The sequence below is a fragment of the Euleptes europaea genome, chromosome 2 (assembly GCF_029931775.1).
Source record: "Euleptes europaea isolate rEulEur1 chromosome 2, rEulEur1.hap1, whole genome shotgun sequence".
Classification (NCBI taxonomy): domain Eukaryota; kingdom Metazoa; phylum Chordata; class Lepidosauria; order Squamata; family Sphaerodactylidae; genus Euleptes; species Euleptes europaea.
The window spans coordinates 325933-353796 of NC_079313.1; the positions used below are offsets into that span (position 1 = coordinate 325933).

The 27864-nt window shown below is 57.1% G+C and overlaps 1 protein-coding gene across 1 annotated transcript in view; it reads right to left on the reverse strand.

Moving 5' to 3' along the window:
• The window catches only part of CPAMD8 (C3 and PZP like alpha-2-macroglobulin domain containing 8), a 50121-nt gene that overhangs the window by 6405 nt on the left and 15852 nt on the right, over nt 1-27864 (reverse strand). The window contains exons 8-33 of the mRNA XM_056867551.1: nt 27610-27664; nt 27292-27405; nt 25833-25917; nt 24277-24385; nt 23062-23289; nt 21450-21620; nt 21082-21210; nt 20516-20682; nt 20091-20277; nt 19686-19835; nt 19205-19369; nt 18385-18530; nt 16942-17004; nt 12766-12997; nt 12450-12603; nt 11132-11274; nt 10902-10953; nt 9672-9970; nt 7926-8151; nt 6517-6693; nt 5463-5544; nt 4481-4637; nt 3446-3520; nt 2215-2380; nt 837-923; nt 380-516 (exon numbers count right to left, since the gene is read on the reverse strand). Coding sequence (XP_056723529.1) covers nt 380-516; nt 837-923; nt 2215-2380; nt 3446-3520; nt 4481-4637; nt 5463-5544; nt 6517-6693; nt 7926-8151; nt 9672-9970; nt 10902-10953; nt 11132-11274; nt 12450-12603; nt 12766-12997; nt 16942-17004; nt 18385-18530; nt 19205-19369; nt 19686-19835; nt 20091-20277; nt 20516-20682; nt 21082-21210; nt 21450-21620; nt 23062-23289; nt 24277-24385; nt 25833-25917; nt 27292-27405; nt 27610-27664 — 3756 coding nt within the window. The remainder of the gene's footprint in view (nt 1-379; nt 517-836; nt 924-2214; nt 2381-3445; nt 3521-4480; nt 4638-5462; nt 5545-6516; nt 6694-7925; nt 8152-9671; nt 9971-10901; nt 10954-11131; nt 11275-12449; nt 12604-12765; nt 12998-16941; nt 17005-18384; nt 18531-19204; nt 19370-19685; nt 19836-20090; nt 20278-20515; nt 20683-21081; nt 21211-21449; nt 21621-23061; nt 23290-24276; nt 24386-25832; nt 25918-27291; nt 27406-27609; nt 27665-27864) is intronic.

Below are 27864 nucleotides of genomic sequence, written 5' to 3' on the forward strand. Positions count from 1 at the left end.
TAGGAACCCCCCCCCCCAGCTACAAAACTGTGCAGAAGCCCATTAAAACCCCCACCCCACCCCGGATTTCACAGGCAGGGAACTGGGCCATTCCACATCTATCCTGAGGAGGCACCTGTACTGTTTTAATCAATCTTCATAGTTTCTTTTCCAAATGTTCTATTTAATTTGCTGTTTTAAAAACAGATGTCCGGAGAGTTGGCACAGGCACCTCCTTGTTTTGTGTATAATGCAATAAGTAAGAACATAAGAACATAAGAAAGGCCCTGCTGGATCAGACCCAGGCCCATCAAGTCCAGCAGTCTGTTCACACAGTGGCCAACCAGGTAATGTTTTAACACTCTAGGAATATGCTTCCATTCATTTGTTCCTGCCTCACCTGGGTGGAAGAGAAGCCGCCCAGAGCGTTCCTCTGCTGGGAGAGCCACTTGACCACGGGCAGCGCCGATGCCACGTCCCCCAGTACCGTGTAGGTCAGCAGGGCGTAGGCCGTCATCTCCACTTCGGCAGACACCACTAGAGGTAGAGGGGGGGCAAGCAGAAGGGGCTGGTTGAGCACGCTGCCCTCCCCCTTGTCTCCCCAGCGTCTTCCTTCTCCCTTCCTACGGGTCAAGCCACGTTTCAGGCACTTAACCCCAAGCTGCAGGGAAGGCACCAGAAGTCATGGGGACTGAAAAGGGCATCTTCGGCACACCGAGCAGTAGAGCTCCGGACTCTCCAAGTCCTGTTCTGCGCCAGGCCAATACTTGACCAGAAAGGGCAAGAGGGACGTGGCTGTCTTCTACCTGCCACCAAAGACGCCGGCAGTGAGAGCAAGAGAGATTGGGGGGGCGCACCTGACTGAAAGAGCCCGTCGCTAAATCCCATGAAGGTGTCCTCGTTGGCAGCCAGAGTCCCCGTTAAGCTCCAGTGTGTGACGCCGTCTGGAAGAGGAAAGGAAGGCAGAGGAGGCAAAGAGGAGGCACCAGAAGGCCACCTGGAAGATAGGGGCATTCCGAGCTGGCCAGCTGCCTCCCGACTCTGGCCCCAGGCTCCCAAGTGCGAAGGCACCAAAACCCAGCGGCAGCCACGTCTCCAGACCCCCTCCCGCCACAAGCCACGACCACCAGCCATCAACTCCCCTACCCCACCCCCACCCCCCTCTCTCTCACATACTGGAGGCACAAGGGTAACAAAGGAGACCAAAGGACTTGCAAAAGGCTCCTGCCAAGGTCTCTCAACAAAGACCTCTGAGGTGGTTGAGCTCTCCTTCCCTGGAGGTTTTTGAGCAGAGGCTAGACGGCCATCTGTCAGCAATGCTGATTCTGTGACCTTAGGCAGATGATGAGAGGGAGGGCATCTTGGCCATCCTCTGGGCATGGAGTAGGGGTCACTCACTGAGGGTGTGGGGGGGGAGGCAGTTGTGAATTTCCTGCACTATGCAGGGGGTTGGACTAGATGACCCTGGTGGTCCCTTCCCACTCTGAGACTCTATAATTCTATTCCATGATTCTAAGCCCCTGCAGGAGAGCGGGGCAGAGGCAGTGGTTCTGCTACTGCAGCCGGGGGGTGGGTGGGTTGGTTGGCTGGGGAGGGGGCAGCTGGGGTAGCGATGCAGTTGGGTGGGCAGAAGGGCTGGCAAGAGGTCGGAGGGGAAGGATGGGATTCCACGCCCCCCTTTCATAAGTCTCGTGGGCTCCCGCTTCTTATTCCCTAATCCTGTAACCCAAGGGCTACGGCCTTGTTTGTCAGTTGCCTCCTGCTGGGTGTTTTATATCATGTAATCTGAAAGGCGGGCTATAAATAAGGCAAATAAAAATAATGTTTGGGGAGGGACCGTGGCTCAGCGATAGAGCATCTGCTTGGCATGCAGAAGGTCCCAGGTTCAATCCCCGGCATCTCCAGTTAAAGGGACCAGGCGAGTATGTGATGTGAATAGACTTTTCTCTGCCGGAGACCCTGAAGAGCCGCTGCCAGTCTGAGTAGACAATACTGACTTTGATGGACCCAGGAGGGTCTGACTCAGTATCAGGCAGCTTCGTGTGTTCAAGTGTTCACGATAGATAACTGAATAGTTTCCTGATGCCATGGAGAGGCCATGGGACAGGTGAAGAAGAGTCAGAGGAAAGTGCCGTCAAGCAGGGTCACCTGGAGGTGCCGCCCCCTCCTCCGTTACTGCAGAGAGAAACTTCTGGAAGGTTGCCCGGGGTGGGGGGGCAGGTGGCTGTTCTTTACCTTGCGTGATGGCCAGGCTGTTCATCTTCCGCAGTGCCACCACCGCTGAGGGGCTGCGTAGCAGGGTGAGGGCATAGGCCGTCAGCACCGTGGTGTACGGGTCATCCACCGAGTACACGTTGGACTCCAAGAAGAGCTTTGCTTTGGCCACAGACGCTTTCTCTTCCTGCACCAGAGGGAGAAGGAGAAGAAGAGTTGGTTTTTTTTGCTGACTTTCTCTACCACTTAAGGGAGACTCAAAGCGGCTTACAATCCCCTTCCCTTTCCCTCCCCACAACAGACACCCTGTGAGGTAGGTGAGGCTGAGAGAGCTGTGACTAGCCCAAGGTCACCCAGCTGGCTTTGTGTGGAGTAGCGGGGAAACAAATCCAGCTCACCAGATTAGCCTCCGCCGCTCATGTGGAGGAGTGGGGAATCGAACCCGGTTCTCCAGATCAGTGTCCACCGCTCCAAACCACCGCTCTTAACACGACACCACACCGGCTTCCATCAAGGCAGTGGGGGGCCCCATCAAGGCAGTGGAAAGCCTGGCCCCCTGGGAAGGGGCCGCACAACCACACACGGCCAGACAGAGGCCAAGCGGCCAGACAGCCAGGGAAGGAGAAGCCCCCCCCCCCCGCAAAAGCAGCCGCCCTCCCTCTCCCCCCCACGACCCCCTGGGCTGCCGCTCGCCTCCTCTGCGGAAACGTCCTCGTGCAGCTCAGCACCACCGGCGATCCCTCCACCTGTTTGCTCCTGGGCAAGAAAGGCCACCGAGCCCCACGGAGCCCCATGAGAACGGAGCTGCCGCAGTGTTTGGTAGCCTCTGCTGAAGGAGGAGAGCGGCCGTGGCCGGCTTCCAGCACCATGCGGAAGGTCAGGCTCTAGACAGAGCCCCTCCCCAGCCATGCCCAGAAGGGCTGGGTCTGGGGGCTGGAGGGCACCGGGCAGGACACCAGCTGCAGCAGCCTTGCCCCGCCGGGGGCCCTGGCCCAACAAAAACCCCGGTGCCACAGTGCCCGGCATGCCCACCCTCACACGCACAGACCAGGAGCCAAGCAAACCCATCCTCTTGAGTCGCGAGGGCAGGAGCAGAGCTAGAAGGAGCCCCCTCGGTCCCCACAAAGAAAAGGCCAATGGGGGGGGCTACTGGTCATGGGCTCCCTGTGGAGGCGAGAGCCCCTGCGACCCGCACCTCTGTGTCTCTGTGGAGCAAGCCCCTACCCCCACGGACACGCACCCCCCCTCTTACCTCCGAGGTCACCCCCGTCTCCAGCAGAGCTGCCACCACGTACGCCGTCAGGGAGATCTTCCCGTGGATTCCTCCCTGGAGTGCGACACACACAGCGGGGTGGGACAGAGGGCCCCCTCCCAAAGCAACACCGCTTTCAGAAGACCCCTCCCTCTTTTACAGCTTAGCCACCAAGGACACTTCGCTCCCAGTCACTAAGGCCTGATCTAAAGATGGAGCTGCCAACATTGCCAAAACCCCTCTGCAGCCACGGTGGGCCTGGCACTTACTCCGCCTCACTTTCAAGAGGGCCTGGCCCTCCGCCACGCAAAGCCGCCACCCGTGAGCCCTGCGCCGGCCACACGAAGTGCCCGGGGCCCCCTCTGCACGGGCTTGGAGGGAGGGTTGCCATCCTCCAGGTGGGACCTGGAGCTCTCCCAGAATTGCGTTGGAGAATTGCACCTTGCTCAGCCCCCTCCTCACCCCAAATCCCAGCCTCCCAGCCTCTGCCCGCCAATCCTACTTAAAGGAGGAAGTGGGTGAGTGCCCAAGTCACAGGAGGCATCGCGTTTGTGCCCACAAGGAGAGAAAGCAGGCGGTGCTGTGCACAGGAAGAGCCCTGCCAGGGGTGCGTGCCAACCCCCGCTCCCTTGCTGATCACAGCTGCGGGTTTCTTTTTCTCCCCCCCTCTTTCTGGGCCTCCACATTCCTTAGTCCCATGCAAGCCCTCGCTTCTGCCTGTCCGGGCACGCAGCGGCTGGAGGAGGCTCAGACCAGACCATGCCTGGCTCTCCAGCCATCTGTTGGGGCAGCCTGCCCAGACCGAAGCCCCGGCAGCCCTCCGGCCACCCCCCACCGCTGAGCACAATGGTTGGTGCAAGCCAGCCCTGCAAAGCGCACCGGCCCAGGCAGCTCTCAGGTGGGCCCCGGTCAGCCCCACGGCCCGTGGCTGCTCTGGACGGAAGGGTGAGATGGTCACTCCCTTCAGCAGGAGCCCTTGGGAGATGCCCCCAGCCTCTCGGTGGGTGGGGCTCATCCCCCTCCCCCTCTTCATACCTGGATGTCCTTGTTCAGTATCCTGCCCACAGCTGGGAACAAGCCCTCCTCCTTCTGGTGCTGGATGAGCCAGTCCTTGGCCGCCAGCAGCTCCTTGGGGTCGATGAAGATGAACCCCCGAGACTGAGCAAAGGACTTGAGCACGAAGGCCGTCAGCCTGCAGGCAACACAGAGCGAGCCCGCGGGCGAGGAGTCAGCTGCAGCAGAGCAGTGGCAGCTTCCCCAGGCAGCCAGGGCTGGCAAACACCAGCCCGGCTGTGGAACGGCCTTCGGGAAGGCCTCCCCACCCCAGGCTGCAAAACCTGTCCTCGCTCACAGAAGGAGCTTGAAAATAAGCTCACACTGTTTGCACCCACAGGATCCTAGAGCCGGGAGGGGCCAGGCAGGCCACCTAACCCCAACCCCCTCCCTGCTCAATGCAGGATCACCCTCGAGCATCCGTGGCCAGGGTTCGCTCCGTCCAGCCACAGCTTGAAGACGGCCAGCTGCACAATTCAATTCTGCAGAGCTGTTCTTGGAACGAACAGTTTTGGGCTTGGCTTGTGGTGTTTTTCAGGGGAGAAGAGAACGGGAGACCAGACAAGGAGGTGTTAAAAAAGGTACCCTCAGCGCTGATGAAAAGACAGGCTCACTGGGACACCCGCACCCCTCCAGTTGATGGCCCTACATCTGAAAGGGCCAATTGGTTTCCACACTTTTCTGTTTCGATCCTGGAGGCCTTGGAACTTGTGTGTAAAGACAGGCGGACGGTCTCATTACTCCACCGAAGCACCTGGGATTTCACATTAGAGGCCATCTTCCCCAACCAGGCAAACTGTCAGAATCTTGCGGGGCGGGGGGTGAGCTCCAGCCCCCTCCCCTCCAATTCTGCCTTCAGTCCAACGCCAGAGAATGGGCCACATTTGCCTGCCTGGTGCAGTGGAGCTGCCCTCCTAGGAGGCACCGGAAGGCACCGCTCCGGCCTTGTTTCTGGGCAACTCACCACATGCTCCCGGAAGAATCCCGTTCCCCAAAAGCGCTGTAGGAGCCATCTTGTCTCTTGTAGGTCAGCTGGCGCTGGTATCCTAGACAGCGCGAATCGGGAGAGAAGAATCACACAGTTGGAAGGGACCACCAGGGTCATCTAGTCCAACCGCTGCACAATGCAGGGAATTCACAACTACCACCCCCTCACATACCCCCAGTGACCCCCTACTCCATGCCCAGAAGATGGCCAAGGTGCCCTCCCCTCTCCATGATCTGCCTAAGGTAATAGAATCAGCACTGCAGACAGATGGCCATCTAGCCTCTGCTTCAAAACCTCCAGGGAAGGAGCACTGCACTTGCCACCTCCCGAGGAAGCCTCTGTTCCACTGAGGAACCGCTCTGTTAGAGAAGAGTGGACGGCTTTCTGTGCTTTGGACTGGATCACTTTCTTAGGGCAACTTTGACAGCTGCTGTGGAGAAAATGCCCTCCCTCCACCCTAGAATTCGCCCCAACCATTTAGTCTTTTGATTCCAGAAGCCCCTCTGCCAATCTGTGGCTGGCAGACGGGACAAGCGCCAGGAAAGATGCCTCCGTCCCCCAAGTGGAGAGCACCCCAGGGCATCCTTATGCAAACGGCACCCTGCAACGACGACAGGTTGCTGCCCCACACCTGGCTGGAATGTCAGACCTCTGGGGCCAGAGCCAGGGGAGAGCCAGGTGAGGTGCTTCTCTCTTTTTCTTGAGGCTGGAAGATCACGGTGTGGGGGAGGGAGGCCGGCTCTCCAGGGAGAGACTGAAATTCCCAGGGCAGGGGAGGAAGCTCTCTTCCCTCCTGCTCTTCTTGGATATGCACAAAGTGCTGGGTGTACAAATCCATCCAGTGGGAGATGCTTGCAGAGTTGCTAGCGGTTATTACCCAGTTTGGTTTGGTCTCTGCCTCACCAAGTGGAGGGTTCTCCAGTCTCTTGCAGATCCAGAACAGCAGGGGCTGGGAAGTCACTCCCTTCCCAGCTGCGTTGGGCTTTGATCCCCGATCCCCCCCTTTCCTTCCCAGGCGCACAGGATGTACCTTGAACCAGGTAGTCCGTGGCTTCAGCCTCCACCTCTGGGCTGAGCTGCTTGGTCTTCTGCAGATACTTGAGGACAAAAACATTTGGTGCGAAGTGGATCATGTTCTGCTCCCCGCAGCCAAAGGGGAGCCGCAGGAGATTGTCCAGGTTGTTCAAGGTGGGGCCCATCACGTCCCCTGGCAAACAAGAAAGATGTCCGGCATTAGCCGGGACAATCTCTGCTCTACAAGGGGGCTGCAGTCTGCTCCCACAGGCAGGGGCGAGCAGAAGGCAGGAGACGCCCCCACCAACGGCCCAACGGCCAGATTCTCGCAGACGGTCAAAGGTCTACTTTCCTTTCCTTTATCCCTCAGAAGCTCCTTGATCCATGGATCTTGAGCAGCGTGAATCTAATGTTTGAGGGATAGAAGGACTGAAATAAACCTCGCCACTGACAACGTAGCCTTGGGATCCCTGTCACTTAATTAAAAAAGGCACTATGTCAGACACAGAGGCATTAGATTTATATGTTAAAAGGGGAGAGATATAACGTGATCGAAGTTCCTTCATAAAAGTGGCATTCCAAGAGGGCAGGAGGCTAGTGAATCACTAGAGCCAGAGGAGCAAGGACAGGTCCTGTCTAGGTATGGTATATTCAAAACTCTGCCCTGCATAACCATAGAGGGGTCAGCATTCAGTCTAGCTAAACAGAAGGCCCTAGAAAGATGAGGGGTTGTCAAATAATAAGTATAAGCGGGCAAACCGTGTGGTGGTGGTATTCCAAAAAACGGAGATGCACAAACACGGCGAGCACGTCAAGGGTTTACTGGTTGGGCAGGTTTTTTGCAAAGGACACTGGACTTGGAAGTCCTTGGTCTGATTCCACAAGGGGACCCTTATGCCCTTCCAACAGAAGTGGGAGAAGAAAAAGTTCCTGGAAGAAGTGAGGCCTTTCAAGGAGTCATCTTAGTTAGATGAAGCCTCCATGTTCAGAGCCAGTTCACCACTGAACACCAGACCCTGGGAACAAGTCCTGCTTTGCCCTGCAGTGGGACCTCTGGCTAGCTACCCTGGGACACAAGCAAGATGCAGAACTAAATTCTCCCCCACTCTGCCAGACCCACTAGGGATTTCCCGGTGGTGCAGATCCGTCAAATATCTGGTCCTAAGGGCCCACTAGGGTTGCCATCCTCCAGGTGGCGGCTGGAGATCTCCTGCTATTACAACTGATCTCCAGCCGAAAGAGGTCAGTTCACCTGGAGAAAATGGCCACTTTGGCCACTGAACTCTACGGCATTGAACCCCCTCCTCAAACCCCGCCCTCCTCAGGCTTCACCCCTAAGACCTCCGACTGGTGGCGAAGAGGGACCCCTGGCAACCCTATGGGGCCCACCCATCTCTAGTCCCTGTGGTCCCAGCCCCCCAGTACCAATCACGGAGGCAGTGGCTCTCTCGGATCCTGGGATCACATTGTGTGGCACGCCCAGCGTAAAGGCTTCGTTGTGGTTCTCGTCCGCCTCTTCCTTCCTCCAGATTTTGAACTCGCCAGCGGAGCCCCAGCCCGTGGAGAAGCCGATATACTTCACCTCGGGCGGCCGAGGGGCAGCCCATGACACGATGACCGACTCGTTCAGGACTGAGGGCCCATGGCCAACCTGCAGGGGGGGTGGAGAGAGAGAGAGGCCCCCCCTCCCCGAATCAAAGCCAGAAGTGTGTGTTGTCGTGAATTGACAGAGGGGCAGCGCCCGGAAGGCTCAGAGCCGGAGACTCAGTTAATATTCTCAGGGAGCAACAGGAGTCCTCCCCCCCCCCCCAACACACACTGGTGGCCATTTCTCCTGGCCATTCTCCAAAGCACAAAGGGCTTTAAAAATACAGTTGATTATATTTTTCTATTTAAAAAAAAAACACACTGTTGCTTGGGACGGCTTTCGAGCATGCAGGCGCTCGCTAATTTCTTGATGCCCAAACACAGGACAGCTTTCCCTCCGGCCGTCTTAATATTCTTCCACCTGCTTTACCAGAAGGGAGATCCCACAGTCTGCCATTTCAGGAGCGCTTAAGCTGGTGCTACTGGGGAAACCGAAAGGTGGGGTGGGAGGGGGCCACTGACCCTCTGCCCTTCTCTGGCTGGCTTCAGGCCAGACAGACCAGAGGCCCCAGGAATGGGCAAACCTGCCACCTCCCCCAGGAAGACAAAATCACCCAAGGCCCCAGCTCATGGCGACTGGGGGGGGGGGGGCTTTCGACCCCACCTCTCCCCACCCACCCTCACAAGCTCTTCTAGCTGACTGCCATGTGCCGACTCTGGTCTGGCCGGCAACTTCTGTTTTCTGTGCCCCTCCTGTTTGAAATTTAGGCTGGCATCACCAAAGGCATTTTTGGAGGGGGCAGAAGAGGCTGCGAAACAAGGCAGGTGCTGCCCTCGGGCGCTCGCTGCCCGGACAGCGGAGGAGGCCATGTGATTCTGGAGGGCCGCTTGATTTTCGGCTATGCTGCTGTTGGTGGACTGATGGATAGAATGACATACTTTATTAATTTCATTTTCTTGTTACTGGATTTTATTGCTTTCTTATGCATGTTCTGGATTCCATATGGAATTTCCTTGAGGGAAATGTGGTCTAGAGACTTTAAAACAGTTAATCCGAATCAAACTCTATTGTTTCTTGCAAAAGGAAAATGCTAATATTACACTAGCATTTAGTGTTCACACAGGGAGGTGGATCCTATCCCTACCCTACTACTCTCCACTGAGCAAAGTTTGTTTATTCAATTTAGTTATCCATTAAAATATCCGTGCCCCGCCATTCCCTTTGAATCAAGTTTGAAGCTCTCAGTCTAACGAGCCGCCCTCCGGATCAAGTGACTGTTGGAGGAAGACCCCCACAAGTTGGAGGGTGGCTCCTTGGAGAAAGGGTGGATCCACTCTGGTATCTTTGTGGAGATTATTCCTTACAAGAGCTGGGATTATTCCCAGTTGGCAAAGAAGGGGCTGGGAAGCAGCTCTCTGAGGGGCCCTTTCCCAGGTCGTAGCCCATCCTCGTGGGCTCTCTGCCCCACGGACCCCCGGGAGAAGAAAAGCGGCCTGACGCTCTGCGGCCTTCAAAATGCCCCAAGGGGCCCTGTGCCATTTTTCCCGGACCCTTGCTGAAAGGAAACTCCCGAGGCGTCTCACCTGGATGACTCCGTCGGCCCAGCTGATCCAGAAGCTCCGGAACTCCTCCCAGGAAAGCAGCCCCGCCGTCTCCGCGCTGGCCACCGGCTCGCCCATTTTGCTGCCGGAGATCCACGTCCGACTGTTCTGATGCCCACCGAGGACGATTTCTGCCATTTCGGCCGTGTCGTGGGGGCTGGCGGACAGGGCCACGTGGGCGCTGTTGTGCGCCTTCACGGCAACGCTGAAGTGTGTCATGCGGGAAGGTTTCTGCACATATTGGTACTCGTACTTATTAGGAGTGGAAATATGAATTTTCTCTAGTCAGAAACAAAACAAAATGTGCAAAGCCGTTAATGGCCCGTCTCACCCTAAGTTACACTTTCATGAGTATTCCCTGTACCAGCCCCAAACCCAAGACCACCAGGCCCCCCATATGCATGTTCAAATCTTCATGGCATCATGTACTCAGCAACGGGGACACCCCCACCCCGCCCCGGGAGCCCAACACTACATTTATTCATGGAGATAGGAAACCAACCATGAGGCACACCTTCAAGACCAGAGAAGCAGAAAAACATACGGTCCCCAGGGGATCCAAACCAACACACCCCACCCCTGGTGCAGAACTGACTAGATCCATGAGTCCTAAACAACCGCCCCCCCCCCCAACCAGGGCAAAAACTAATCTTCATGTTCAGTTTGATGGCAGCCTCTGACTGCTCCCAAAAGACTGAGAGTAGCACGCTCCGACCAACGGGTCACACAACGAGGCTGGCTTCATGCGTAGGAGTGGGGAAACCAACCCGGTTCACCAGATTAACATCCGCCGCTCATTTGGGGGAGGAATGGGGAACCAAACCCGGTTCTCCAGATCAGAGTCCACCGCTCCAAACCACTACACCACGCTGGCCCACAACAAACCTAGAGGATGGACGAGAGGAGAGCCAGCTATTCAGGTGAGGAGGGATGAGATAAAAATGTGTGTGTGTGCGAGAAAGAGAGAGAGAGAGAGAGAGAGAACTGCCAATATACACAGGACAACAAAAGATGCTGGAGGTCAGCAGGTGGGCGTCACAAGCCCCTCCCCCCAGATCCTCTATAAAAAGTGGGCAATGGAAGGAGGCTCATTGGGGACTGCAGAGCTCCTGGGGAAGCAGCACATTTGCCAGGGCACAAGACCTCAGAGCAGCCGCTCCCCTTGGACAGCCCTTCCCGCCCACGGCTTCTGAGGCTGAGGGGCTCACTTACCATTCGGGCAGAAAAAGACGCTGTACGTGTACTCTCTGGTCAACCCCTCCGGCTGCAGGAAGAAGGAAAGCCACACATGTGAAGGAAGGCGGAAGAAGCGGCTGCATCAGACACCCCAGGGGGAAGCACGCATGTTTCGAGAGCATCCCACCCCTCAAGGGAGAGCTCGGCACCCCAGCGAGCCACCTGTGGTGGGTGAGGAACGCCTCCACCGCCAGGAGGGGGCTTACCTCAACCAGGATGCTCCTCCGGACGTAGTCCACCCCGACCGGGGCCTGCCTGTCCAGGTAGAAGTCCTCAGCCTGCTTCCCGCTCTTGGCAAAGGGCAGCCCGTCCTGGCAGCAGCTGCTTCCCCCGTAAGCAAAGGCTTTGGCTGGGCAGGAGACAGAAGGAAGAGGCGGGCTTCTGGAGGGGCTGCAAGGCAGGGGGGGTGTTGTACACATGAACACATAAAGCTGCCTTCTAGTGAATCAGGCCCCCCTTGGTCCATCAAAGTCAGTCTTGTCTGCTCAGACTGGCAGCAGCTCTCCAGGGTCTCAAGCAGGGGTCTTTCACACCGCCTACTTGCCTGGTCCCTTTTAACTGGAGATGCCAATGGGGATTGGCCCTGGGACCTTCTGCATGCCAAGCAGAGGCTCCGCCACTGAGCCACGGCCCGTCAGTTTATGTTTTGAAGCTGGTGGCCCCGAGGAGGGCAGAAAGGCAGGGCATCGGTTTTGAAAACAAAGACATGTAACAAATCAGATGGACCTGTGAGGGTCCCCCTGAGCACACCAGTTCCACTCCCACCTGAGGAGGAGCCTGGCTGTGGGCGGCAAGAGACAAAGGGCAGCATGAAAAGGACACGCCACGCACGGATCTCCTCGGTGTGATTCGGGGCCAGCACATTGAGCTGGACCCCTCCCCCCGCCCCACCTCCAAAAGAAGACCGGCGAGCCGGAAAAGCAGACGACCCGAGTCATCCAGGCGCCAGGAGCACATCCCCCCCCCCCCGGCTCCAAGGAAAGACTCCGGGGCTTCTCAGCTTTGCCCAGAGGACTGAGGGGGCAGGCGGGTCAGGGGAGGCTTATGAAGCGATTATGCCTGCTGTGAAGAGGAAGAGGAAGCTCAGCAGGACCCAACGAAGGCGACCGGCAGCACATTCAGGGCAGGCAAAAAAAGTAATTCTTCATACAGGATGTAATTAAGTTATGGAATTTGGGATCGCCAGCGTGGGGTAGTGGTTAGGCAATCTCTTTGCCCAGACTGAACTGTTGAAACCCCCAAACCAGGTGGGTGGCCCACCGTTCCAGGCAGAAGGGGATAGAGGGGGCGTGGGAGACAGGAAAAGGGTCTCCGCACCCCTCTTCCACAGCAACCTCTGAACAGCCATCACTCATGGGTAACAATGGTGGGGGGCTGCTTTCTTCCAGGGGGGGCTGCTTTCTTCCTGCTCCCTGGAGACGTCGAGTCTCTCGTTGGAAATGGGAGGCTGGACCAAGAGGACCTCAGCTCTCTGGACGCTGAAACCTACACACACACACACCCCGCACAAGAGCCGAGCCGGACCTGTGATGTTGCTGTGCCCCAGCTTGCTGAAGGAGAGGACCACGGAGGTGGGCTTGGCTTCGCCAGGGCCCAGGCACTTCTTCCTGGTCAGGTGGTGCTTCCCAGGATGCCCAACAAACTTTATGCCTTTGGGAACTGCTATCTTGACGTGAACCTGCAGAGACAGACGACCGCTGCCAGCCCTCCTTCAAACGGCTGAGACAGCAGGGAGATGGGCTGCTCCACCCCCACCGCCCCCACCTGCTGCCCCTGGGCACAGCGGGCAGCCGCTGCCTCCTGCCGAAACCCCCTTCCTGGCAAGACGAGCCAGCCTTACCTCCAAGCACACCGCTAGGTAGTTGTGGACAGTGAGCGGGATCTTCGTCTGTTCCCCACGGATGACGCGATACGGGAGGGTGAACTCGATGAAGAAAGCCTTGAAGGTCCTGAGGCTCGCCTGCCCAGCCACGCCCATCCCCCTCTCCTCAGACATCCCCACAGCCTCCGTCAGCCACGTGGTGATGGAGTCGGGGACTTCCACCCGCAGCTGGGCTTCGCCGGACACCTGGCTGCAAAACAGGGAGAAGGAAAATCACGGGGACGGGCTGCCCTCCTCGGGACGAGGGTCGTGGGCGGCTGCCACCAAGGGCCACACTAGACCCACCGCAGAACAAATGCTGCAGTCAAGCTGCTTCCAAATTAGCTGAGAACTGGGAAACCAACATGAACTGGGAAACCAACCTGGTTCTGGCAGATGTCATCATCTGTCCAGGTGATGCCACTGAGCATGTCCTCCTACATCTTCCAATTCCTTCTGTTTTGGTTTTTCATCTCTCCCCCCCGCCCGCCCCACCAGACCTCCTTTGTGGCATTTAAAAGAAAAAGTTTAAATGCAGCTGCCAACTGTCCAGTGCGACCTGGCAAAACGCCATCGAGACTTCCCTTTCTGCTGTTCTGAAAGCCACACCACGGCCCCGGCTTAATCACTCATTTCCTCTTCACCTGACATTCCTGGAAAGAAATCACAGTTCCAGCCAGTTCTCGTTTGAAAGGGGAACATTTTAATTTCTGCTTCTCTGCTTGCAGCCAAAGAGAAATTAATGCTTTCCTTTTTTTTATTGTAATTACACAATTACAGGATAACAAATCTTTAAAAATGGAGTGGGGGGGAGCCACAGCTTTGGCTGCGCACACACACAAAGGCAATAGTAAGCATTGCCCCCACCCCTTGAACGGATCGAGGGTCGATTTAGGAAGGGTGCAGCGGCTGAGGAGCGGGAGCATAAAAGAGGGAAGGAGCACAACTGAAAGAGACCGTTGGAGGGAGAAGGAGAGACCTGTGTTGAACGAGACCTACGTCTGAGTGAACTCGGAGCAGGATCCTTTCGACTGGATTTCAAGGGAGAACCCAGGTTGACATGGTGTACATTAACTCTGCTTGCAGTTGACTGCAGAGGAGCAATGACCGAACAGCACAATGGTACTTTCCAGGGGAAGAAGGCAAAGGCTTTCCGGAAAGAATGAATAAAACCAAGGGCCCTTCCGCTTCAAATAATCTGGCGCCCTGTTGTGACAGATTATTTTCATGTAGTTTTAATGGCTTGTGTTTTTATACTGGGGCTCTTAATCGTAAGCTGCCTCGAGCAGGGGCTCTGGAGAGGTGGCAAAGAAGGACTCTAAGCCAATGATTTGTAGATATGTGCCGGGCTTGAATCTGGCCGATGTGAATCCCCCAGGTCCGCGTCCCCAGCCTCCCCTTCAGCTCTTCACCCATTTACTACCCCCAGTTCCCTGGCAACCAAGCGGCAGACTGGGGAGACCCCCCCTTCCCCCAGAATTTTCACAACAAAAAACAAGTTAAGCACAAGGTGAAATGTGCAGAAATTAAAAATATTTCTGCAGAGATTTCCACTCTGCGATTCAAGGCATAATACTGCGAAATCAGGGAGGGCAGGACAGAAAGAGGGACAAGTTGAGACTTTGGCCCCTTAGATTATCAAGTCGGACCCGTGCTGGAAATGTGCATCTGTCCAGGAGCACCAAGGAACGACCTGCGCTCTGAGCGGCAGCCGAAATCCTGGCTGCTGGAGAAACGGCCACGTCAATCCAGCCACACAAGTGGAATGGAGAGCAGATGGCGGCAGAAACGGACAAACTGACGGGAGGGTCTCTCTAGAGGGATCACTGATGATACGGAAAATCAAGATTTAACGGAGACACGACTAATGATAGTGTCTTCTTCATACTTGGTCTTTACGTGAACCTTATTTTTTAGGTCTGTCATTTTGACATTTGACCCACTATCCATCTGGAATGGATTAGGAGCCCCGTGGCGCAGAGAGGTAAAATCTGCAGTACTGCAGTCAAAAGCTCTGCTCACAACCCGAGTTCGATCCCGACGGGAGTCGGTTTCAGGTAGCCAGCTCAAGGTTGACTCAGCCTTCCATCCTTCCGAGGTCGGTCAAATGAGCCCCCAGCTTGCAGGGGGTAAAGGGGAGACAACTGGGGAAGGCACTGGCAAACCACCCCGTAAACACAGTCTGCCTAGTAAATGCTGGGATGTGACCCTGTGGGTCAGGAATGACCCCGGTGCTTGCACAGGGGGCTTCCTTTACCTTTTACCATCAGGAATGTAAGATGAAGAGGAGGTTCTACATGCTTAAATAAATAAAACAAAAAAAGAGACTTGGGAAGGAGAGAAAGGAAGGAAGGTTTGGCCTCCCGCCCTGCCTCTCTTCCACAAGGGTGATTCTCATTCCACCACAGGAGCAGCCAAAAGCAGGCTGTCCGGACCCTTCTGCCCGTCTGTTGGCTCCACCCGGGCACAGCTCTTTCCGCTGGGCCTTGTGCCAACGGCCAGGGTTAACCTATTATTTTCACACATGATGGAGCTTCTCCATCTCCCAGGCAGAGGGCCCAGAACCACTCACACGTCACAAACCCGGCCCGTAATTAGTACTCAAGAAACCTCAAGAGCCGGCACAGAAAATCCACACAAAGCTGTGGCTTCCTCTTCCGCTGAACGCCATTCGGCCGGGAGGGCCCTATGCACACCCCCTTCCCCCTTTGGGAAAAGGCAGGAGGGGGGACGGCGGGGCTGGCTGCCGGTGTCAAAGAAGTCAAAGGGAGAAGACAGCCCCCCCCCCACCCGCGCGCCCCTTCCTCCCCCTGCTCACAATCAGCAGGGCCTCGGCTGGAATCCCTTTGGTGGTTTTTAAAGGCGGATCTCTCATGCCCAGCTGAGCTGGTGCAGAGGCACTCACCCGCAGGGAGATGGGATTTCTAAGCCTTGGCTTGAAATTTCCCTCCTGAGCCGAGCTGCATCTGGGAGGGATCAGTCATGCGTTTGAGCCGCTCTTGGGCCAGGCACGGCCTCATCAAGAGTTCAGGTCACCTAGGGGGACGCCCTTCCACAAGACAGGGCTGAGGGGCTTCGCTTTGGAGAAGCGGGCCCCCAGGGGCCGCACCAAGAGGTCCTGGGGGGGCCATGCAAACTCCCTCAGCCACACAAAGGAAGGGAGGAGTAGGAGTAGGAGTTGGTTTCTATATGCTGACTATCTCTTACCACTTAAGGCAGAATCAAACCGGCTTACAATCACCTTCCCTTCCCCTCCCCACCACAGACACCCTGTGAGGTCGGTGGGGATGAGAGAGCTGTGACTAGCCCCAGGTCACCCAGCTGGCTTCGTGTGGAGGAGTGGGGAAACCAACCCGGTTCTCCAGATCAGAGTCCACCGTTCCAAACCACCGCTCTTAACCACTACACCACGCTGGCTCTCAAAACGGCTGACCTCCCTGCAGCTCCAGGCAGGAAAACAAGGGACCTCCCTGGGGAAAGGAGGACAGCCCATGGCTCATGGGGGGCGGCGGTGCAAACCCCCAGCAGGAAGGGAACGTTCAGCCACTGCTGCCTGGAGGGAACACCCCACTGAATGGGGCTGGCTGCAGAGGCTCTCTACACCAGACGAGGGCCCCCCCGCCCTCCTCCCCGCCCCACAACTTCCCCGCGGGTGACACGGCAGCCCACCGCTGGCGTCTCCGTTGTCACTGATGCGACCTCTTCTACCTGGCCATGTTTTTAAAAGACGGTCTTAATGATGCGTGGCTGTTTCCGGGTGGGGGTGTGCAGCACTGCTGCCCTTGCCCCCGTTTTTAGGGCCGAAATGGGCCACAGAAGGGACTCCTCCTGCCTTCTCCCTGGTGCTCCTGCCAGGGAAACCAGCGCGGGACTTCACAAGGAGCAGACAGGTGTGTGTGACCCCCTCACCATCACCAGCCCACCGCCCAGAGGGAGGGGCAATCTCAGCAGGCCGTCTGCCAGCTACGAACCAACTCCTCACAGCCCAGTGAAGCCAAAGACGCGAGGGGGGCTGACCCCACCCTTCTGCCCCATCTCCAAAGGGAAGGACCCCAGGTGTGAGATGGCCGGGTGGATTCTGCAGCTCATGGGGCGGGGGGGTGGGGGAATGGGTCCACCACCCAGGGAAGGCAGAAGCAGAGACCCCAGAAGTACCTGACGTTCAAGCAGTGCCAAAGCCAGGTCTCCGGGAAGAAAATCCTTTTCTTCTTCTCTGCCCTGTGGGAGACAAGAAACCCATGCCATGAAGGGTCCAAGAACAGAAGAGGCGAGGGGCGGGGGGAGGGCCGCACCCGCAGGGCGGGGCTTTTCTACCAACCCCCCAGGCCATGCAGGTAGCAGGCAGCCATTCCACCCAGCACTGCGGCCCCCTCCCACGTCAGAACAGGTGAGCCGCGAGGGCCACATGCGTCGGAGGCAGCAGGCAGGGCCCGATAGCTGGCCCCGACCAGCAGTCTAGCTGCAGTCTCTGGACACTCTTCAAGGGTAGCCCCAAGCGGGATGCACTGCAGTAGTCCAGTCTGGATGTCACTAAGGCATGGATCACGGTGCCTAGAACTGACTGAGCCAGGAGCGGACACAGCTGACGCACCGGCCGGAGCTGGGCAAAAGCACTCCCAGCCACAGAGGCCGCCTGGCTTTCCAAGGTGAGCGTAGCGCCGAGGATCACTCTCAAGCTGCAAACCTGGTTTTTCAAAGGGAGCTATAACCCCATCCAAGCCAGGACGGATCGGAAGACAGGCCTTCCTGGCACTGAGCCCAGGGCATAGAATCATAGAGTGGGAAGGGACCTCCAGGGTCATCTAGTCCAACCCCCTGCACAATGCAGGAAATTCACAACTACCTCCCCACACACACACACACCCAGTGGCCCCTACTCCATGCCCAGAAGATGGCCAAGGTGCCCTCCCTCTCATCATCTGCCTGAGATCACAGAATCAGCATTGCTGACAGATGGCCATCTAGCCTCTGCTTCAAAACCTCCAGGGAAGAAGAGCCCACCACCTCCCGAGGAAGCCTGTTCCACTGAGGAACCGCTCTGACTGTTAGAAAATTCTTCCCAATGTTTTGACGGAAACTCTTTGGATTTAATTTAAACCCACTGGTTCTGGTTCAAGTCCTTCTTGGGCAACAGAAAACAACTCGGCACCCTCCCCTATGTGACAGCCCTTCAAGTACTTGAAGATGGTCATCGTATCCCCTCTCAGTCTTCTCCTCTCCAAGCTACACGTACCCAGCTCCTTCAACCTTTCCTCATAGGACTTGGTCTCCAGACCCCTCAGCATCAACAGAAGTCTAGCGTCCAGATCATGCGAAGTGATGGTATCGCTTTGCTCTGCTCTGGTTAGACCTCACCTAGAGTACTGTGTTCAGTTTGGGGCACCACAATTTAAGAAGGATGCAGACAAGCTGGACCAGGTCCAGAGGAGGGCAACGAAGATGGTGAGGGGTCTGGAGACCAAGTCCTACGAGGAAAGGTTGGGTATGTTTAGCCTGCAGAGGAGAAGACTGAGAGGGGATAGGATACCCAACACCTGGCTATCCTCCCCCCCGCCCGGATTGTGGCTGGGGCAAAGAGCACCAAGCGGCAGCCTCTACCTTGGCACAGCTTTGGAGTGATGCGTAGAAGCCACCAGTGTGCCCGTGTGGGGCTGGAAGGCTGGCACGGCCTCGTCGGTGTACATGCTGCCGTGCTGCCTGTGGTTTAAGCTGACGAGGTCCGTCATCACGACCAAGCCGGTTTCCTGGGCAACACAATACACAAACAAGCCCACTGTTAGACGCCAAGTCAGCCTTCCCCAGCGAGGAGGGCTAAACTTCAGCCCCCTCCCCAAAAGATCTGTGGAGGGAAAGGTCATGGAGCAACCCGGCGTTTGTTGCAAACACACACAACCGTTACCAGGCAAATGTTGAGAGACCTCCGGGCCTCGACGCCCCAGGCCCGTCCTCCCCAGAGCTGCTCGGGAAACTCACTTCAGACATTGCCAAGGGCTGCGAGTGGAATTTACAGGGGAGGGAAACAGAGGCTGGTCTGTGGAAGCGGAGCAGAAACCCCACCCTCCCCTGCCCAAGCTGCAGAGGCCAACGGCAGACCGAGCGGAAAATACAGGAATGTAAGACAGAAATCCCAGGCCGAGATCACAGACATGTACTCGAAAATATGGACGCACTGCACAAAACGGTTCACAGCTGCCAGCCGCCTCCAGAGCTGGGGTGCCAATCTTGGCTCACGGCCAACTGGAAAGGCCAACCCCCAGCGGCAGCAGGACCCCGGTCCTTTTAGACTGGCCAGACTCAACCGCCCAGGAACGTTTCTGTCAAGCAGGATGACCTTTGCTCCAGAATGGGGGGGGGGAGGTGGACACAGACAGAGAGAGACGGGACACCGAGCTGAGAAGGCGGCCGGGGAGACCCTCACCGTGAAGGCAAAGCGGGCATCCTTGGTGACGTCCCAGTGCCAGGGGAAGACGGAGGAGCGTCGCCGGCGCCTGCGCAGAGATACGCCCGGCCACCAGAAGTGCCCATCCTCCTTGGCGGCCCCAAAGGTGTCGGACACGTCGTAACCCGCCAGTTCCTGGAAGATCTGTGCCAGGAGACAAAACCCACCAGGTGAAAAGAGCAGCAGCAGCAGCGAGACATGCAAAAACCCAAATGCCCTCAGAAGCCATTGGGGGAGATGCCGAGAACCACAGAGCCTCCATGTTCAGAGGCAGCCTGACCCTGCTGCAACAGCACAGAGGGAGTCTTTGGCCCCCATTCCCGCTTGAAGGGACATCCAGCTGGCCCCCGTGGGAAACGGGGCGCCTCTGGCCTGGCTGAAGCTTTGCTCACCACCTCCTCTTTTTGGGATGGTTCTTCAGGTGCACCCAGTGTCCCGCCCCCTGGGAGGGCCTGCTCACCTGTGAAGGCGTCAGTTGGAAGCCCGGCTTCAGGAGGTAAACACTTTTGTCCACCGTGGCCAAGCAGACGCAACTCCCCTTTGCGGCTCTGACTTTGATGCCCACAGAGTCCCCCGGCCTGGTCTCGTTGGCCGAAAACGTCACTGACACCTGGCGTTGAAAAAGAAAGGGGCCCCATCACCCCCACGAGCTGCCGGGAACGGCCCGGGGCCCTCACAGAATCATAGAGTTGGAAGGGACCACTAGGGTCATCTAGTCCAACCCCCTGCACAATGCAGGAAATTCACAACCACCTCCCCCCCCACACCCCAGTGACCCCCTACTCCATGCCCAGAAGATGCCAAGGTGCCCTCCCCTCTCATGAACTGCCTAAGTCGGAGCAGCTGGCCCAAGGGGGTGGCCTACCTGGTTTTCGAAGGAGGGCTTGACGGCAAAGTGCAAGCTGTCCGTCACCCCTTCTCCATCCGCCCGCACGTAATACACCAGGAGGCGCCCCAGGGGGGCCATGCTGTGGGTCACCGGGAAATGGAGGAAGGTCACGCAGGCGTTCATCTCGGCAGCAGGGGGGCCGGTGGGGGCTAAATGGAAAATGGTGCAAAGGAAAGTCACGGGTGCAAAACACACGAACATCCTCAGGACATAAGCGGATCCTGCTGGAACCGACCCGCGCAGGGGCCCAGCCACGGATACGGCTCCTTGCCCAAGCTAAGAGTGGCAAAGCAGAAGTTTGTCAGAGAAGACCTGCAGTCTCCGTGCCCCGGTGAGCCCATCCTTCCTACCCCCTCTGCCGCCCCCCAGCCCCAAAAACTGTGCCTGGGGAGCGGGCGGTGTGGACGCTTCGGCCGGAGGACGCGGTGGCCCTTCTGCTCCTCTGCTGCGTCACGTGGCCGGGCTGCAACCCGGACAGGACGATGTTCCCCCGGGACACCACTTCGTAGTGGAGGGTGAAATGGCACGGGCAGGTGGATTTCATGGCGATGCTCGCCTCCTCTCCCACCTGGGAAGAGAGGGACAGCCGCTCCAGCAGGCGCTTCTAAGACAAAGCTCAGAGGAGCACGGAGCCGAGCCCCCCGCCCCGAGCAGCGGCCGGCCTGACTTGGCCTGCAGAAGGTCCCAGGTTCAATCCCCAGGGGCATCTCCAGTTAAAGGGACCAGGCAGGTAGGGGATGTGAAGGACCTCCGCCGGAGACCCTGGAGAGCCACTGCCGGTCTGAGTAGGCGATATTTGATGGACTGGGGGGGGGGTCTGATTCAGTAGAAGGCAGCTTTGTCTGTGAGTGTGTGTGACTGACAGGGACAGACAGAGACCGACACACACACACACACGCCGCCCAGCCTGGTCACAGTGGGGGACAGCCGGGCACCTGGGGTGCAGGGCGGCCGGGGTGGGACATACCAGGAAAGGCTTCTCTGGCATCTGGAGCTGCAGGTGGCACTTGCTGGGCGAATACCAGCCGCTGATGGACAGGTAGTTGGGCAGGTAGTGGTCTCCAGCGGGCTTCCCATCAATGGCAGTCACTTTGGTCTGGAAAACGGGAGGGAGGCGTCACAAAGCACAGGCGTGAAGGACCTTGCCCCCCCCTCAACAGTGCAGGCTCCCCCCCCCCCGCCAAGAGGAGACATCCCCCCCGCCTTGCCCCCTGTGATTTCCACATTCCATCGGCCCACTCCGTGACCACCGGGTTCCGCAAGCAACAGAGGAAAGGGATCCGCACACCCACAACCAGGTGGAAGGAAAGGTGTTCACTGAGCACTTCCACTCACTTCCAGCCAGACATACTGGGCCGTTGCAGGGATGGAGGGGATTTCGAACACCACCAGGCCCCCGCTGGACGTCAGCTCGCTGGTATAAATGTTGTCCTTTGGCGAGAGCTCGGCTTTAATCCGGACAGTCACCCCGTCCGCTGGGCTCCCGTCAGGGTACGTGACTTCCACCTGAGGAGCCAGGAGATAAAGGGACTGATTAGCATCGGGAGGGGGGGAATCATAGAGTTGGAAGGGCCCACCACGATCATCTAGTCCAACCCCCTATACAACGCAGAAATTCACAACTACTACCCCCCCAAACACACCCAGTGACCCCCTACTCCATGCCCAGAAGATGGCCAAGGTGCCCTCCCTCTCATCTGCCTAAGGTCAGCATTGCTGACAGATGGCCATCTAGCTTCTGCTTCAAAACCTCCAGGGAAGGAGAGCCCACCACCTCCCGAGGAAGCCTGTTAGAAAATTCTTCCTAATGTCTAGATGGAAACTCTTTTGATTTAATTTCCACCCGTTGGTTCTGGTCCGACCTTCTGGGGCAACACAAAACAACTCGGCCCCCTCCTCTCTATGACAGCCCTTCAAGTACTTGAAGATGGTTATCGAGTCCTTCCACTTCCTCTGGGGAGCATTAAGAAGGCCATAGCTAGAGAGGAAGTGTGAGTGGGAAGGCTGTGATCGTGGGGCTGCCGGTGTGGGACTGCCAGTGTGGTCAAAGCGTCAGACTACGGCTGGGCAGAGCCAAGTTCAGCCCCTCACTCGCTGCCACAAAACTCCCTGGGCGCCCTGTCAATTTCACTCAGCCTCGCCTACCACGCAGGGCTCTTGTGAGGACACAACGGAGGAGGGGCCATGCCCTGATCTCCTTGGAGTAAAGGCCAAATGAAAACATCCTGGATTAAGCAACATGACTCCCTGGCTATGCCAGGCCAGGCCTTCAACAGCACAGGCCTCTCTCGGGCAGAAAACAATTTAGGAACAGAAGAAGAGCCCTGCTGGGTCAGACCAAAGCCCCATCAGGTCCAGCAGCCTGTCCACACAGTGGCCAACCAGGTGCCTCTGGGAACCCCACAAACAGGACGACTGCAGCAGCATTTATCCTGCCTGTGTTCCTTTACAGCCCCTAATATATTTGGCATGCTCCTCTGATCCTGGAGAGAATAGGGTTGCATCACGACTAGTATCCACTTTGACTAGTAGCCATGGATCGCCCTCTCCTCCGTGAACATGTCCACTCCCCTCTTAAAGCCTTCCAAGGTGGCAGCCATCACCACATCCTGGGGCAGGGAGTCCCACAATTTAACAATGTGCTCCCTTCTGCCCCCCCCATGATTTTTAGGGGAGGGGAGGATGAATTAGGAAGAAAACATAGAAAAATAGAGTTGGAAATGACCTCCAAGGTCATCTAGTCCAACCCCCTGAACAATGCAAAAAAATCACAACCACCTCCCTCCACCTCCCGCTCTATGCCCAACTGCAAAAGGCAAGCCCAACGCTCTCACCTGCACATGCTCAGAGGCTCGTCACCCAAATCTGTCGTTACAGTCCCAGCCAAGGTCAGGCTGAGACCCTACAGCCCCCCCCCGGGCTGCGCCCCCTCCACCGCCCCCCTCACCTTCCCTCCGTAGGGCAGGCCCGGCTTGAACTGCTTGCGGGTGTCCTTGGTGTATCTGATGTCCACCAGCTGCTTCTGGACGGGGGTGGAGTCGTCGAAGGCGGCTTGCTTGTTCCCGTCGGCCCCCGTCACCGTGGCCCAGATGCTCACCACCCCTCTGAAGTGCTCCGGGATGTCCGCGGGCAGCATGTCGCCCACACACACCTCAAACTGCGCGGAGCCGTCCATCTGCCAACCGTGCCACAGAGAGAGGATTAAGGGGGCTGGTTAGAAGCAGGGGGAGGGGGGAGAGGCATTAACAGAGGGGCCTTGCAGTGACCCACGGGGGTCAGGGACACCAAGGCACGCACACGCACCACACACTTTCTTTGGGGCCTCAGGGACTAGGGATGCAAGAGGCGGGAGCAGCTGGCACCAACGCGCTCCGCTCAGGGCTTGCCACGCGGCAGACTGGCTCGCCCCCCAGAAGCCAATGGCCACGCCACGCTTGCGGTAAGCTGTGAGCCCAGACCCTGCGGCTGACTCTGGGGGCTGAGGAGGAGGCGATCCGGACGCCCTTCCGCCCTCCAGGCAACCTGATTCGGACACGCTGGCCAAGTGACGGAAGTGTCCTCAGTCCAAATTTTACCTCTGCCACAGACTCACTCAATGACTGTGGGAGGCCCCCGCTGGTGCCTCAGACCCCCCGTCCATTCACAATAGGGACAACACACCTGAGGCCCACCTTATAGGGTTGTTGTTATAGATTACAACAAGGCAATGTAAGTGCTTTGAACACTGAACACATGAAAGAAACGTGAAATATTATTTAAACTGCCCAAAGCGGCTTCCCCTCCCCTTAAAAAGACCTGAAACTGTTCTTTGCCCCTTCTCGGCCACTGTGCAATCCTGGGAGCTTCAGAACGGACCAGACTAGAAACTCTTTTAAGAAGGCTTTAAGCCAGGGGGTTGGACCTACAAGTAGGTGGGACCCCAAGTCGAGATTAGCAACCACCAGCAACGCTCCACCGTTTTCAGAAATTGTTCTCTCCCCCTCTTCGTTTTTTTTTTTTAATTTAAAAAGGAAGGCTGAGAAAGAAAAGGTGGAAATAGCCAGAAAGGACGGTAGAAGGAGGAGAGGAAGAGAATGGGAATCCCAGACACAAAGATGGTTGTGTGAGGGGCCCCCAAGGCCAGAAGGAGCTTGGAAGACACGGGCTCACACCCCTCACTCACTTCGCTCGTTCTGAGGACGGGGGTCCCCACTTCATGCCGGTAATAGCCCACCCCATTTACTGTCATGTTGACCACCAGTCTCCCTGCCACGGGTTTCCCAAACGTGTATCTGAAACGGGAGAAGGTCCAACAGTCAAAAACACTCCCAGTTGCCCTTTTCCTTGAGACTTTCCCAATGACAAGGTGGGGAAGAAGACGAAGGAGGGCGGGAAACCACCGTACAGTTTTCTAAAATTTTGTGCATGGTGGGAAAAGCGGACAGCAAACTTCTTCTCCCTCTCTCGTAACACCAGACCTTGGGAGCACCCAGTGAAAGCTGCTTCACGCCCAAGGAAGGGTTAATAGGCACATGGGTACATAAGGAAAGGCCCTGCTGGATCAGACCCAGGCCCATCAAGTCCAGCAAGTCTGTCCACACAGTGGGCAACCAGGGGCCTCCGGGAACCCCACAAACAGGACGACTGCAGCAGCATTTATCCTGCCCGTGTCCCACAGCACCTAAGATAACAGGCCTGCTCTTCTGATCCTGGAGGGAACAGGGATGCTTCATGACTAGTAGCCATGAATACCCCTCTCCTCCATGAACATGTCCACTCCCCTCTTAATGCCTTCCAAGTTGGCAGCCGTCACCACATCCTGGGGCAGGGAGTTCCACAATTTAACTATGCGCTGTGTGAAGAAATACTTCCTTTAATCTGTTTTGAATCTCTCCCCCTCCAGCATCAGCAGATGACCCCGCGTTCTAGTATTATGAGAGAGGGAGAAAAGCTTCTCCCCGTCCACTCTCTCCAGACCATGCATCATTTTATAGACCTCTATCATGTCTCCCCTCAGCCGCCTTCTTTCCAAGCTAAACAGCCCTAAGCGTCTTAACCGCTCCCCACAGGGCCGTTGCTCTAGTCCTCTGTACCACTGGGGGACGTGCCCACACTGATCCTGGGCTGCTGCAGATCCTCAGCCCCAAGCCCCTAGGATCTGAGAGCCTCACGGGGCCCCACTCCAGTGGCCTGTCTCTGGGCAGCCGTCACCTGCACATCTGGCCGACGGTTTGCTAACTGTGCAATTCCGCCACCCAAGTACGGTCAAGATGCATCTGCTTGGCTTCTGTCTCTGTCTGTACACCACAAAGCACCGGGGAAAGACCACAGGATGGGCCACCTTCTTGGGAGAGGATTGACTGGTGCCTTCTTTGCAAACAGCAGCAAAGCCGGACCGAGAGGGACGAGGGACGTGATGGACAGGTCAAGCACAGCTGGTCGCTTCCCCGGGCCGGCTGGAGCAGAAGGGGGGAGAAAGCTCCTTTCTCACTAAACAGCCGTGCCCGACACCGCTGGCCCCAGAAGGACCGTTTTCAAATGACAGCGGCTATTGCTGAACTAGCTCAAGGAGACACCCCAGAATCCGGGCCCTTGCCACGTGGGCCGCTCCAGTCGTGGCCACGGCCGTCCCAGCCACCAGTCTGCCTTCCGTGGGTTTTGAAAGACACAACCCTTGCCCGGTGACTCCTGCCGCCCCAGAAGAGCCCCAGCAGCGGACTCCGGCCCCCGAGCACGTACCTGGCATGGACCACTCCCTTCTCGCATGTACTAAGGTCACGGATGTAGCGGGGGGGCTCAATCCAGAGCTCAAACTTGGGTAAAACTAAGGGGGAGGGAAAGAGAGAGAACAAGGAAAGTTCACGAGACGCGAGCTCGCACTGTGGATCCATGGAAGCCAGCAAGGCCCCCACAAGCAGAAGAGGGCAGAAACCCCCGGGAAGGGAAGGGGGGCAGCTGCAGAAGGCGCCCACATGGAGTCCTCCGGGCTCCTGGCACCCCACCCTCTGGAAAGAGCTGCCAGCTGCCAACAGCCCCCCCCCCACACACACACACCACGGGCCTCCACTTCAACCCCCTATTTCAGGGGCAAGTTGCAATGCAGTCAATGGTGGCCCTGGTTACCCAGCTAAAAGGGTCATCTGAAAGAGAAGTTGTGTGTGTGTGTGTGGGGGGGGAACAGACCCAGTGACTCTGGGGAGGCCCCTTCTAGCCACCCGGAAGGATGGGCGCCTTGGGGCCATAAAGCAGGTCCTTCCTTTATTTATTTGTTGACTTATTCACTTCGTTGCTACCCTGCCTCTTCCTTCCCAGTGGAGAGACCCAAAGAAGCTTACTTCCTTCTCCTCCCCTCCATTTTATCTTCACAACAACCCTGAGAGGAAGGTTAGGCTGAGGCAGTGTGGCTGTCCCAAGGTCACCCAGAGAGCTCCTGTGGCAGAATGAGGATTGGAACCTGGGTCTTCCAGGCACTAGTCCAGCTCTCTTGAACCACCTACACCACACTAGCTAGTCTGACCCTTAGCGATGCTGTTTCCTGCAGGTACTTTGCTGATAAAATGGCTAGATGGCCACCTGTCAGCCATGCTGATTCTATGACCTCAGGCAGATGATGAGAGAGGGAGGGCACCTTGGCCACCTTCTGGGCATGGAGTAGGGGGTCACTGTGTGTGTGTGTGGAGGGGAGGTAGCTGTGAATTTCCTGCATTGTGCAGGGGGTTGGACTAGATGACCTTGGGTGGTCCCTTCCAACTCTATGATTCTATGAAAATCTCTCTCCTCTGTTCTGACTTGGAGGCCATGTTGAAAGTGGACCCAGTGGGCCGAGGGACTGAAGCCCCTGCTTGTCTTCTTGTTAGGGAGAGACTGTGGGGCACAGAGCAGCGGCGGAGAGGTTCCCGGGGTTCTTGGAGGCCACGTCCACTCATGCCGGTCCCACGTCCGGCCAAGGTTTGGAGCACAGAAAGCGAACCATCCTCCCCTTCAGGCATTCTTCTTTTTCTTCAGATGTTTCCATCCCATCTCCATTTTTGACGCAGCCACCAATTGAATAAAACCAGCCACCAGAATGACGTCGAAATACAAGTACCAGCCAGCACAGTAACAACAAGAAGGCGATAAAATCAATAAGCAGGAGCAACTTGGAGAGATTCTTGTGGAGAAAGAAATATATCTTGCAGAAGCCGAGCCGGCGACTCACCGTACTTCTGCACTTCGAAGGATTGGTTGTAGGCGTGCCCCTGCATTTCGGCAAAAACAAACCACTTGCCAAACACCGGCTGGTCCGACAGAGGGAAGCTCAGGTTCAGAACACCTGCCGGGAAGACGGGGGACGAGGGACGCCCTCAGCCAGCGCTGGCCTCTGGGGACACCCTTCTCATCAGGGCGGGACGAACAGCAGCCTCGTTTCTCCCTCCCGCCACTACCCTGCCCGCCCTCCGCAGCTCTCAGGGCTGTGGGCTGCTCGCGGGGATTGTAGGGGGGGGGGAGAAATCGACCGGGATTTTCGGAGACTCACCACAACAGAGGGGCTTCAGGTTGTTCCATTCAATCATCCGAGACCCACGAGGATCCTGGGGAGGGGTTAAAACAAGAGACGTCCTTTGCCCTATTCAAACAACTGGCACAAAGCTTCGTAAACTGTGGGTCGCAACCCCATATGGGGTCGCGTAACTGAATGTGGGGGTCGGGGAAAATTTGGCAACAGTATGCTAATTAGCATGCAAATTTGCTTTCGTCTTTATTAAATGGTAATATTATATGTATACCAAAG